Source organism: Saccoglossus kowalevskii, chromosome 15 (assembly GCF_978046115.1).
Source record: "Saccoglossus kowalevskii chromosome 15, keSacKowa6.1, whole genome shotgun sequence".
NCBI lineage: Eukaryota > Metazoa > Hemichordata > Enteropneusta > Harrimaniidae > Saccoglossus > Saccoglossus kowalevskii.
This window is the reverse complement of record NC_140655.1, coordinates 4,708,036-4,721,057: the sequence shown is the minus strand read 5'-3', so window position 1 is coordinate 4,721,057 and position 13,022 is coordinate 4,708,036. Positions and strand designations below refer to the sequence as shown.

The 13,022-nt window shown below is 35.9% G+C and overlaps 1 protein-coding gene across 1 annotated transcript; it reads left to right on the top strand.

Annotated features, from left to right (window-relative positions):
* Positions 1–2,233: 2,233 nt before the first annotated feature.
* On the top strand, positions 2,234–11,048 carry LOC102804456 (cytochrome P450 1A5-like). Its single transcript, XM_085490792.1, has 9 exons — positions 2,234–2,399; positions 3,045–3,222; positions 5,088–5,177; positions 6,058–6,219; positions 6,511–6,719; positions 7,027–7,158; positions 7,888–8,127; positions 10,044–10,142; positions 10,795–11,048. The coding sequence occupies exons 1-9, from the start codon at positions 2,234–2,236 to the stop codon at positions 11,046–11,048; spliced, it is 1,530 nt and encodes a 509-aa protein (XP_085346918.1).
* Positions 11,049–13,022: the final 1,974 nt, after the last annotated feature.

Sequence of the window (13,022 nt, the reverse complement as noted above, 5' to 3'; positions counted from 1 at the left end):
AAGTAGCTGATGATTTACAGCTGATTCAAATATTTTACTGAATACGGGTAGAATAGATATGGGCCTATAATTGCCGACATCCAGGGCAGATCCCTTTTTATATACTGGTGTGATTGTGGCGAGTTTGAGAGAGTCAGGAAAAACACCTTGAGCTAGAACAGTTCAGAATGTGCGCCAGAGGCTTAGAAATATACTTTACAGCATCAATTACAAGTTTAGGATGCACATGATCATGTCCCATTGCTTTGTTGGGGTCTAATCGGTAAATAAATTTCATAATATCCCGTTCTGTGACTGCTTGGAGAAAAAAAGACGACGAACTGCGTTTGACTTTGATCTTAGTTTGATATACACTATGGAAACTGCCTGTAATCTACTTGAACGATGAACAGATAAGTGCTTACTTATACGATCTCACGTACGCCACTACTAAAACGTTATACCCCAAATGTAACCCCGTATCGAATTACCATTTATAGACAGGAATGGCCAATCCAATCACATTCAGCGAAGTGACGACCTTCTTAACCTTAGACGTGAACGAAGAAAACCTACTACAATGGGCCTAGTATCACCTGAAACAAGGAGGCTGACAGTCATTTTGCTGTCTTAGACGGAGGGGCGTCAGAGCTCGTCTGAAGTCAAATCTGTTTCTTCACAACCTCTCTACGTTTACATATGATATTCTGTTGTTTTTCTGACCGTAGTTTTCTTTCCATATTATTAGATCTCCAAGTACGCCCTTCTCATAAGCCCATGTATACAGCTCTATGCAGCACATATAAAGTTGAAACTTGTATTTGAGTTATTTGTGTAATCTTAACATATATTTACCATGGCATACAAATGTGGCAGTGTAAACAACCAGACGCACCGATCTGTAATGAACTTGGTCACATGCGATATCAATAAGGTCAATTGAAGGTGTGCAATTGGTCACTATGCATTACAACGACGAACAGTACAGCCAGTATAAAACGGTTCTCCAGTTCATGGTTTTGATATCAATCTGTCAAAATGTAAGTAATATACACGATGGCATTTAGAGATGGCGAGGTCTTATACCATCTTACATTATTTCGGTATAGTATGTGTGAATAAGCTAATATGTTGGTGTTGTGGCGTACTGTCCCGCAGCGACTTTAAGTTACTGCGTCTGGCTGTTCATGAGAGCATTATAGAAATGTTTACTCCAACAGACATAAAGCTCTAGTGACTCGAAGAGCAAAGCAAGGTGCTCTCTGAGACTCACTAAAACTGTATATTCACTGCTTTTAGGTATTATTAATTCAAATAATGCAGGTCATCCTCAGCTGAATGCATGTATGTACACCAATCTTTAAGTTGAAAGAGTTCAAGAGCTGTGAGTGATTGAGATGTTTTATCACTGATTGCTATAATGTGTTCCAACTGTGCAAACTATTTTCACCTAGGATCTGGGCGCGAAAAACACATCTTTGTTTCCAAACCTGCCGACGCTCGAGTTTCAAATGAATTGCGCAACTCAGATCAAAGGTTTCAAAGTAGGCAAACCGGGAACGCCAATTCGCTTCTAAATGTTTGTTTTCTTTTAAATAATGTAATCAATTAGTGAACAATATCGTAGTAAACTCGTCATTATTTGTTAAATATTGCCGAGTATCGTGTTCCAATTGACAAGTAATACTCTAAAGACGAAATACAGAACTAAGGTTTCCAGATAGAGGAAAGTGTTAGAAAGTGTCATGTGGACATTAGAATATTTTTACCTGTAATATGCGAATCTGATTGGCTGTCTTGAGGACATGAGGCATACTTGACATATCGCTAACATATACTGTGAAGCTCGAATACTGTGTTGTACAGTTTCGTCGGTCATTTGTTCTGTGTACAGACTAATGCCATGTCTCCTGAAGGGCAAATATTATGACATTCTTTAACGTTTTTTGGATCATCTCAGAGATGGGTACATACAACCCGAGTTTTTCAGCGGGGTAGCAGAGTGAAATTATAGCGCCTGAAGAAGTAGTTCTTGGTATAGCGACTATAGACGTAGTCTACGATATTGCGACTGGACAGTGATAGCCACGGTAGTTTCAAAGTTAAACTTACTGTTACCTTGACTATCGCTCTACCAATGAAGATTAAAAAGCTTAAATTAGTTTAATTGTTCAGAAGTATTCTCTCCTGACATGCATCCGCCATATCTATGAAATATAATATTTATTATTGTTTTCAGATTTGAATCAGAATCATGATTACTTATATCCTGCATAATATCTTTGATATTCTTAACACTCCAACTAATGTTATTTTACTGTTGTTGGTGTTTATCATAACATATGGATTGTTTAGTTTACGTAAACCGTCTGGGTTTCCACCTGGACCAATGGGATATCCATTTATTGGCTCTATGATAGGTGAGTATATCCCAAGTAATCAAAACACCATTGAACGCCACATAAGACGTGATGTAGTTTTTTAATATCATGATTTGACGTCATGAGTTGAAAGGTCGTGAGGATACTTATACGTACCCAAATATGAAATCGTTTTTTGTTGTTGAAATCATTTCAGTATCAGCGCCACCAACCGACTGAAGTTGTTTAACTTCATGACGTCATTTCTCCTGCTTGCCTGAAAGAGGGTAAATTTACTCATTTTAGGGTGTTTTACACTGTATGTCATTCTAGTGTTTCCAGATTTATTTATTTCAATCGAAACCAAATGTTGGAAATAGTGTTAGGTGTATGGGTATATATAAACACATGTAACTACAACTACATTTCATGGGACAAGATCGTATCAGTATATGTGGTTTAGCGTAGTTAGCTTGTTGCAGAGTTGTTTTATGAATGCCTTTCACCTGGTTCTTTGCGAGCCCACTCTGCCTAATAAAATATAACTAGTATTCGAGATTCTATGCTCAAAATATATTAGCCAACTGGAAGATGATTGTTGATATTCCCGTCAGTGGTTTCGTATGACCATTATTATATATTATGTTACATACAATAACGACACGATTATAATAATATACATGGTTCAATCGTTTCATTTATTAGATTTGATGAACGATCCCCACCTAACTCTTGTAAACTATGGTAAGAAATATGGAGATGTATTTACAATGAAGATTGGCAGTCAGCCTGTGATTGTACTCAACTCCATAGATGTTATTAAAGAAGCATTGGTGAAGAAACAGAATGATTTTGCTGGGAGACCATATTTTTATTCATGTAAGTCAATAAACTGAATCACTTTAATGGCATTAATTAAGCGCATTAAATCAACAAAGCGTTGTTCTGCAATAAACCAATAAGGCGATCCTTTTCACCTTTCGCTGATTTTTAAATATTTAGTTTTTTTTAATCAATCACTGGACTCCATAATTAGGATTTGGTCACACGAGGAGCTTCGTCGCGTAGATCAGGGGATTAACAGCTCCCAAATTAACTAACCAGGGCAAATAATGTTCACCGTTGTGATTTAGTGTGTGTGCTCATATGAGACATTCATCTATACTTTAGCGTAGGCACGAGCAGACAAATGTGTCCTTCTAAACGCAAAATCCACGATTCTGCAATACATTAAACACGCCATGGGTCGTTGACTCGAGTCAAACTCAAATGTGGTGTCCTATGACCTTCTGTTGTAACCATGGCATTGATGGTGTGGACAAGTAATCCACGTTAGCAAACAAGTATAACCAGATTTACATTACTCCTGGTATAACCAAATGCAGGCAAAGAAACAAGGACCTTATATCTATATATCTGCTTTGAACCTTGTCGTTACCACACGGACAGGGAAATTGGTTAGTATAGCACAGATGTTACGAGTAAGTCGCACCAGCTAACGTTACTTTTTTCTAATTTCTGAGAATAATAGAAAGGAATACAATAAAAAAAAACAAAAAATAAAAAAAAACATTTGTTGGGTTTCCTGGCGGATTTACGTTTTTAAATTCATATTTTTATTTTAAAAAATAGGTTATTTATTTCGTAAGCAATATCAACTTTATTCTTAATTGTAGAGCAATATAATATAGAAAAATATACGGCAGTACAGGGCTTTCAGAAAAGGCATTTAGAAAATTTACCGGGTATAAACATTCATAAACCGCGGATGAATATGCACTCCTGAATGGGACAACCCAGTCTTTTTGTGTCTGCACAGGCGTGTTGATCAGAATCTGATTGGCTTTGCGGTACATGTGTAGAATATCGACAGTCGTCTTGACTACGGAATACTCGTTTCTGTCAGAGCACCGAAATTGCTGTTTCAGTACCGGACGTACAGAACGTTGCGTACGGGAGATACGGAACGCCTACGGCACTCGATTTTCGTGCCTTTAGTACTCAATCTGCCCTTACGATACTCTGACGGAAACGAGCATTCCGTAGGCGATACGACTATGGACAGCCTACACCCTGCGATTTATAATAGTCAATCCAGTTGTCTCAATTGAATGAAACGTTCAGTAAATAAAATTCTTATAACATATATAAACGGTGTTTCCTAAAGCACTGTAATGGCGAACAAACTGTTTTTGGCGATTTCTCTAATTTAAATTCGTTTTTTTTTCTCTGGTTAGGGAAAAAATAGTGCAGAACCGTGGCTAAATAATAAAAAAATTGTCGTATACGCCAAATAACGTAATAATGAGTGGTTTCTTATTATAGAAAATGCGGATAGTAATAATTTGAAGACGTAAGTCACGTTACTCATAAAGACATGTCAACAGTCCCGGAACAGCAGTGAGGGTGTGATTCTCGGCTCGAACCGAGTTTCAGCTCTGATGGCAAAAGTCGTATGAATTTTCGATATGTTTCGGCACGAAGCAGTTATAGACGAGTTTCGATGTATAGCGCCATCAGCCTGTTTCCGTGCGATAATTGGGAGGGGGGGGGCGTGATTTCAAGCTCGCGCAATTTATTCGAAGGTTTTTCTTGTCCCGGGCTATCGAACGCTTACGCATCAAAATCAACCCAAAATTAAATTGGATTGTTTTTACATACACCAGAGCGCAACGTTTCCAAGTTTATCGTGGAATTCCAAATTTGGGTTTAATTAAAAATTCTCATGAACATTATTGCAGTATCAAGTCTGATGGCAGAAGAGAGTCAAAACATCATATTTGGTGACTTCACTACGAAGTGGAAACTGCAGCGAAAAATAGGACATCAAGCCATTAGGTGAGTTTATGTAATTTGTATCCTTCATTGTTTGTATTAATATATATTTAATTATGCTCGCGTGATTTACAGTATGTTGATCACTCACCATTAACTCGAAGTGTACGAGACCAGTAGTATTTTGATTTATTCTCGTCTGAATCTGTTCATAAATGCTTGAAGCATATTTCATTGACTGACTTACATGGTTGACATAAATAAAGAATATCTCATGAGCGACCTTATATTATCAGATTTATTAAATGAGTGTGGTAATTTCCATTTTTAGTATTCATGGTTTAGTACGAACTGCTAAGCTAAGGTCTGACCTCAAAGACAGCCCTGCCCACCAGAACAGTCAATTGGCGGAGGAAATGCAAATAACTACAGGCAACGCCATTGACAGAACGAGAAGGAAATAATTTAAAATTACTACACGACTTTATTAAATCTGGTATTGTCGGTTCACGATTTCAATAACTTGTTTATTCCCTGTATCTAAAACTAACGCAGTTATCGCAATTTGTAAGCGCGTATTCAAGACATGTAGAGCGTTACATATACATATACTGTGCATAATACTGATATTTTTGAAACTATCGCTATAGTTACGATTCAGGGATGCATTGGTAACAGAATTACTAATTGTTAAGCCAATTCAAAACGTGGCCGTTACAAAATCCGTGACAAATTTCCACTCAACTTTATGTTCAGTATAGGATAATTGATGTCTCACACGTATGTGGCTTTATATCACATTTGCACACTGATTTATTACACTGAACTGCCATGATATAAGGGATAAACACCTCTGAAGTGATTAAATATTGCCTTGCTAACTCCAATGTACTGCTCCGGCATCCATTGCAAGTCCATGCCCATGCCCATTTTTTCATTTTAGAAATTATGCCAGCGGAGAAAATCTAGAATCTCTCATACGATGTGACGCCTTTCCTAGTTTCCAGAGAGCTATCGCTAAAATCAATGGAAAACCATTCACCCCGAAAACATTAATGTACCTGCTTGTGGGAAATATCATTGCTTCCATGTGTTTTGGAAAAAAGTAAGTATGTGACTAACAGATAATCACACCATTGTGTTGTAGTAGTTTGATTATGTTGCTCCTCCCACCATTTGTTGTCTTCACTTTTGTAAACCCGCAAAAACACAGTGATACAATAACAATTATATACGACTTCATGTGTGGTGTTGGAATCACCGGTAACACCGGTAATGCTGTGTCAACATAGGTATTCACAGAATATGTATCTATCAGACCCTTGGTTGAATCTTTGAACGTAAAATATGTAATATGTGTTAAATTTCACTACTAACGTATGCCGTTTGATGACAGGTATGAATATGAAGACCCCGAACTTCTAAAGTTTATGGGAGTCTTGAAAGATGTGAATACATCATTCGGAAATGGACTAGCAGCTGACTATGTCCCTCTGTTCCGTTATATACCTACTCCCGGTCACATTGCAGTTAAGAAACATTTGAAAGAATGGTTAAACGTAATTCAACATCAGATAAATGAACATAAAGACAAGTTTGAAAAAGGTAGCAAATTAAGCGGTGAAGGTATTTCTGGTTTCATGAATGGAATTGAACTTATTCCGTTATATTTCCCATTCACTTTGAGTAATCCGGTCACCGGTAATTAATTGCCGCATTTTCAATCATTTTCTTTTTCTTTATTTATTTGCAAACTGTGTGCTCTAAATTAACATTTTGGTTCTTAAAATTCTTCTGTAGTCGATGAGCTGACTGGCGAATAGATGCACTTATTTCTAGAAATACTATCACTAAAGTATTACACTACAAACGATTTTCATACCATTTTGTTTTACTGTTACACTATACACAGGTAATAAGAAAGTGAAAAGTCTCATCGATGACATCTTATCAATTCAGCGTAAAGCAGAGTTGGCTGGAGACGACCAGGCCAAGCAACTTACAGACGTCAATCTACGCCAGACTGTGTCTGATATATTCGCAGGTATGTCTAATAACAATGTCGATACTAATAACTCAGCTATATGTAAGATCACAGCACTAAGCACACATTTTATTAAGTTCTGGGGCAATTACGAAAAACAGAACTTGTACTTATAGATGAAAGATGTGATTCATTATGTGTCAGACAGACATGCAGAAGTTTGAAAACAGTTGGTGAAATGAGAAACAATTACAATGTTTGAAATTATATAGTTGTCTTAGTCATAATCCTGAAAATATGGTTAGCGTGGTAATTTTCTAAATCCATGGATGTCGTGAAATGGAATACAAGTCTACAGTGTGCATCAAGCCCACATACACTATACGTTCTCGTGGCCGTTCGGTATATGCGACCGCAAAATCTGCTTTTGTTTAAAAAAAAGACTGAATAAATTAAACAAAATGACCCTACTGGCGTTCAAGTACAATTATTTAACACGGTTTCAAACATTTTCGGTTGGTGTTTTTAAATAAATTCAGCGTATCAGTATTTAGGAGCTGGCTCAGTTGTTAAAACATATAACCAATAGCTTCCTTGAATAACCTATTTCAACATGTAAGCCGCTAAGTGAAATGTGCGATCATTCATTCAAACTATTACAACTAACCCACTTGTTATGAATTTTAATTTTACAATGTGGTGTATTAAACAGTTTTGGTTTAGTGACGTCAAGAAACATACGTAACAATACAGCGCACTAATACGGTGATTAATATGTAATTTTTCTAGCGGGACTAGACACCACGATCAACACCTTAGATTGGGCTGTTGCTTACCTAACGTACTACCCTGACGTGCAGTCCAAGGTACAGAGAGAAATCGATGACGTCATTGGTGATGGTCGTCTGCCGCTGTTATCTGATAAAGGAAAACTACCATATTGTGAAGCCGTTATACACGAGGTCATGCGAATAAGAACAATTGTCCCTTTTGCCTTACCCCATACTACTACTGTCGATACGTCTGTAGGTATGTATTGCTTTGCACTACGTGCAAATATAAATTAGTCTTTTCAATTCATGTTCCAGGGAACAAGCCATGCTTAGTATGTATATTTCGGATAATACGGCCTACAAATTAGTTAGTAAATTACAACATTAGTTTCTCGATTGAGCTGAAGGTTACAGGTTGACACCCAAGTTATATATTCACACATTTTAACAGACATTTGTTAGTGCAGATATCACTCCATTGTACCGATATACATGTATATGATTACGTCGTGGCAAGGCGCGTATATTTCTATTCTGCGGTGAAATGTGTGACAGGAGGTTATTTCGCACACTGCTCACAAACTAGATTGGTGTATGGTATTTACTTACAGTAGAAGTATGCTGAGTATAATAGCATAATAATTGAGAAGACATTCAGAGAAGCACCAATTATATTGTGATTTAAGATGCAATATGAACGAAAAAATGTAATATTGCAACATAAGAACCGAACTGGATTTGGATTTAACGGAAAATAAAAATATTGATTTTGTAGCGCAATGTATCGTGAAAAATGAAAACCAACAATGTGCATGTACAGTGATTGTTTTTGTACATTTAAACACAATCAAGTCACATGTGTATTAAAAAAAAACGCTCTGCTTCATTAAACGAATAATTAGATGTTTACGACAGGAATGTTTTATTTTTTATTAAAATGTTGTGTCACAAATATATATTGAAGGGCGGTGGTCGTTGCGTCGCGCATGTACATTTTAGTTGATAAACATTGATTTTGCCACAATCAAATGTGCTTTTCTAAAAGAATCACTGTTGCGAGTTTTGACTCGGGCGCCTTTTGTGCTCATAACCGCCGGTGACTCATTCGATATCTTCCAATCACCAAAGAAATACCTAATTAAAGCTTGGTAGTCTCTAAATTAGTACTTGTTGGTCTGCAACATTCAAAGCAGCCATCTTTGTATATATGAAACCCATATCTCGTGCATGCGTGGCGCGACGACTACCGCCCTTTAACATACGTTTTCGCCCTTAAATGTAACATTAATCCCACACCCCAGCAATAAAATATTCTTATGATGTATAAGTCAATGCAAGAAACTTCATAATATGAGAATACACTGAATGCGTATAATAACTGCTGATCACACGTTGAACTGCATCTTTTCGCCGATATCCATATCAACTCTAATTTTGCCTTTATGGTTGCGTAGTTATGACTGGAAATTGGTTTGGTAACACTGATTTATGAACTATGAAATCTAACTAGGTCTTATGTGTCACATGGGTAATGTACATAAATAGAAACATACATATTGTGAACATTTACCTGGATTCGTGCACGCATTCATTTGCACCTCTATCATGCCATGCTCAATTACATTCAAAATTCACACATAAATCAATGTTATATCACTCAAGTTATTGTTTCATGTTCACTATGGTCGAATGGCAGCCATTTCACTGCAAACAATTCAAAATCAAGCATTTCTGCCATTCCGTATCCGGAACTCAATCGTGCATAGACATTTCAGTCATACTTGAATGTCACATGTCACGCGTTTGTACTTGATCAAGATCGATTGATGTTTAGCCGTTCTAATCCTAAAAATACATAACTTATGTTATGTACAGAGTAATGAAAGTAATTACACGTGTAAATTGTCATGCATCTTTTAGTCATGATGGTTATTACAGACAGAGATATTGTATCATTAGTCATGTCACTGTCATTACATTACTAATGTAATCTAACGTCATACTAATCACTGCATTTCAATTGAAAAATTTAAATAGGTAATTTCGTCAGCAATTGCATGAAATTGTTTCTTTTCATAATCTACCTTACTCTTTAGAATGTATTGTGTGCAGCTTATTATAGATCACTTTAAAAAAAAACATGGGGACTGTGTCATTTTTAATATAATACAGGTGGGTATGCAATACCGAAGGATACATGGATTTGGTGTAACGTTTGGAATGTCCATATGAATGAGAAACATTGGGACACACCAGAAGAGTTTCGTCCAGGTATATATCAAATCACCTCGAATTAAACAGTTTACCTATACCACTTTCTGCTGACATTGGTATAACTGCAATGTAACACTGATGTAAATGGCATCTGGGATATCGTTGGAGGCTAAAGTTACATATGACTTGAATTTAAACGTCAAATATTGGTTCATTCTCTGTCGTTCGTAATATTTGGAACAGTGGACGTGATGACACTACTTGAGAGATCAAAAACAAGTCTCGCGATTCTCGCTCTCAACGAGATTTTGGCGCCATTTGCATATATTTCTTAGACGTGAGAACTTAAAATGTAGTTTTTAACTCTGCCTTCAGTCTGGATCATTCGAATTCGAGAGTTGAGTTTGTTTTTGTCATGTAACTATATCTTTGTTGATAAATAATGAAGTAGATAAGATGTTGATTATACACTTTCGAAAGATCTTTTGGGGAGGGGCTGAGCTTACCTAATTACTTTTATGGTATCATAAAACTGCGTTTTTACATTCTTCGATTTTGTAAATATTTGTTTAAGGTTCAGGTCGGATTTCCAAAAAAAACAAAAACAAAAAAAAACATTGAAAATAATTCACTACCAAAAACCTAATATGTTGCCTGATGTCAATAACACAAACATTAATGCATGTTCTTATATGTAATTTATTTTCAGAACGATTCCTGGATGCAGATGGAAAATTATTGCCCCATCCAGACAGTTTCATGCCCTTTTCAGCTGGACGCAGAGTGTGTATGGGAGAAGCATTGGCTAAGAATGAACTGTTTCTCCTTTTCGCGAGTGTGTTCCAACACTACACATTTAAGGTACCAACCGACGGCGAGAAGCCGTGCTTGAAGACGCATTGCGTCGGGCAGGTTATAAGAGTCTGTCCATACGAGGTCATTGCCGTTGAGAGAATGAAATGAATCAACCAATGTGTTAACGAATTCAGAAAAATACACTAAACGTTAGCACTAAGAATTTACTTACTAACATTTGTCAATGTAAAACAATCCAGAATTATATGACACAATTGATCATGAAGAATCCAGTGCCCCCTTAACCGTATCTCCCAACCTAACAGTATAAGCGAGTGTGTATTTTACCGATCATTTCATTTGCGGTCGTTTAGTGCATTTATTTACGTACTCCATAAACTTATCGGGGATTGGGAGGTACTGTTATGGACACTAGAAATTTCTTATAAATCTTTTCATGAACATTTTGCAAACTATTGACACATGTCTCAGTATCCAAAACGATTCCAAGTTTTAATTACTAGTATATGATATTTTGTTATTAAGTATAACAACAAAAATGGAGTTTGAGTGATTGTAAATGAGGTCAACAGTATATATTCAAAGATTTTCATGACAAATGTGCTATGATTTTCTGTTCAGAAAAAAATAATTATAACTATTCCAGAATTGACAAATTTGATTGTTTTTGCTGTATTGCCGTTTTTCTATTTGATATGTACAACATCATATGAGTAGTTTCGTAGATTATGATTAAGTTCATTACATTCTTGGATAAATTCTTACTTATGTTGCCACTCGATCGAAGTAAATATCAATCATTAAAGTGTAAAGTATGAACAAGCATACGTACAAGGATTGAAGACAATTATAATAAGCTTTTCTGGTTTCGATCAGCATAGCTACGAGAACCATAACTCAGTTAAAATTTAAGGATGGTTTCACACATATTTGCTAACAATACAAATCTAATTACAAATATTGAGCGAATGAACTTATTCTAAACATTCTACCATCTAACCAACACTAGCCAAATCAACTAAAAAGCTCAATGGGTCATTAACCTGTCACAATGAATTAGGTTATCGCATATATGAATTATGCATGAGCACGTGTCACATGATATGTATTACACAAGGCGAATATAACAGATAATGGCTCCACTAAGAAAAGTTCCAATATGTATCGGAATAATGTGACATTTATACTAAACTACCATACCCGATTTTATAAGGAATGGCGCATATTACTAAAGGATTACTATTATTCAAGGATGTGGTTTTAACACTCTTTTTATCTGTGGGACTGAGCATTTCAGGATAAAAATAAATGTAGAAATAACATACCCAAACATAGAACATTAAACTAAAGTCATATAGAAAATATACAAGTTCATAAAATACGACTACTAAAGTACATCAGAAGATAATGAATAATACATAGAGTCCAAAGTATACCAAAACGTGATGTCTGGAACACCCTGCTTCATAAGTTGCACCAGTTAAATATATTTCTGAGTCAAAATTACATGAGATGATTTCAGTATAAAACTTTGGGTCTTAATAAAACTAGCGTCATTAATGCCATTTGAAATCCTCTGTGTAACAGTTTTATCATGTTAAACTACGGACGTATTGGTTTGATCATTTTGTAGGAACAAAGGACACGTATCTTTAAATCTCTTCCTATGTACTACAGACATAGACATAGCAAATGCACTCAGAAATATATACCTAATATATAATAGAGTTTAATCTTTGTCTAATGCCCTCCGAACCAAATTCAAGTATGAAGCAGATTTTGTAAATTGTCCAATTTTGATTGCAGCTGCATAACTTCAAAGTATATATTAATATATCTGAATGTGAAATTAAATAATTTTTTATTTGCGTACCATTTGTTTTTAACCAATTCAATTAGCAATTGCTATAGGCGAAAAACGTAAATTTGCTTCAATGGGAGTATCGACACTATGTTGAAAAATCTGCGATTGTTGGTATATGACACTTCATCAGTAGTAACGAAAACACTAAATACAGCCAAACAATACACCACGCACGCATTATATGTTGAACAAAAGGAACAACAAGAAATTCACCTTTTATGCTTGTCATATTTTGAATTTTCGAACAATACTATGTG

Excerpts from the sequence above, each read along its gene's own strand:
- LOC102804456 (XM_085490792.1), top strand. The coding sequence starts at position 2,234 with ATGATTACTTATATCCTGCATAATATCTTTGATATTCTTAACACTCCA. Across the intron at positions 2,400-3,044 it reads ATTTATTGGCTCTATGATAG|ATTTGATGAACGATCCCCAC; the intron begins GTGAGTATATCC and ends TTCATTTATTAG. Across the intron at positions 8,128-10,043 it reads TACTGTCGATACGTCTGTAG|GTGGGTATGCAATACCGAAG; the intron begins GTATGTATTGCT and ends AATATAATACAG.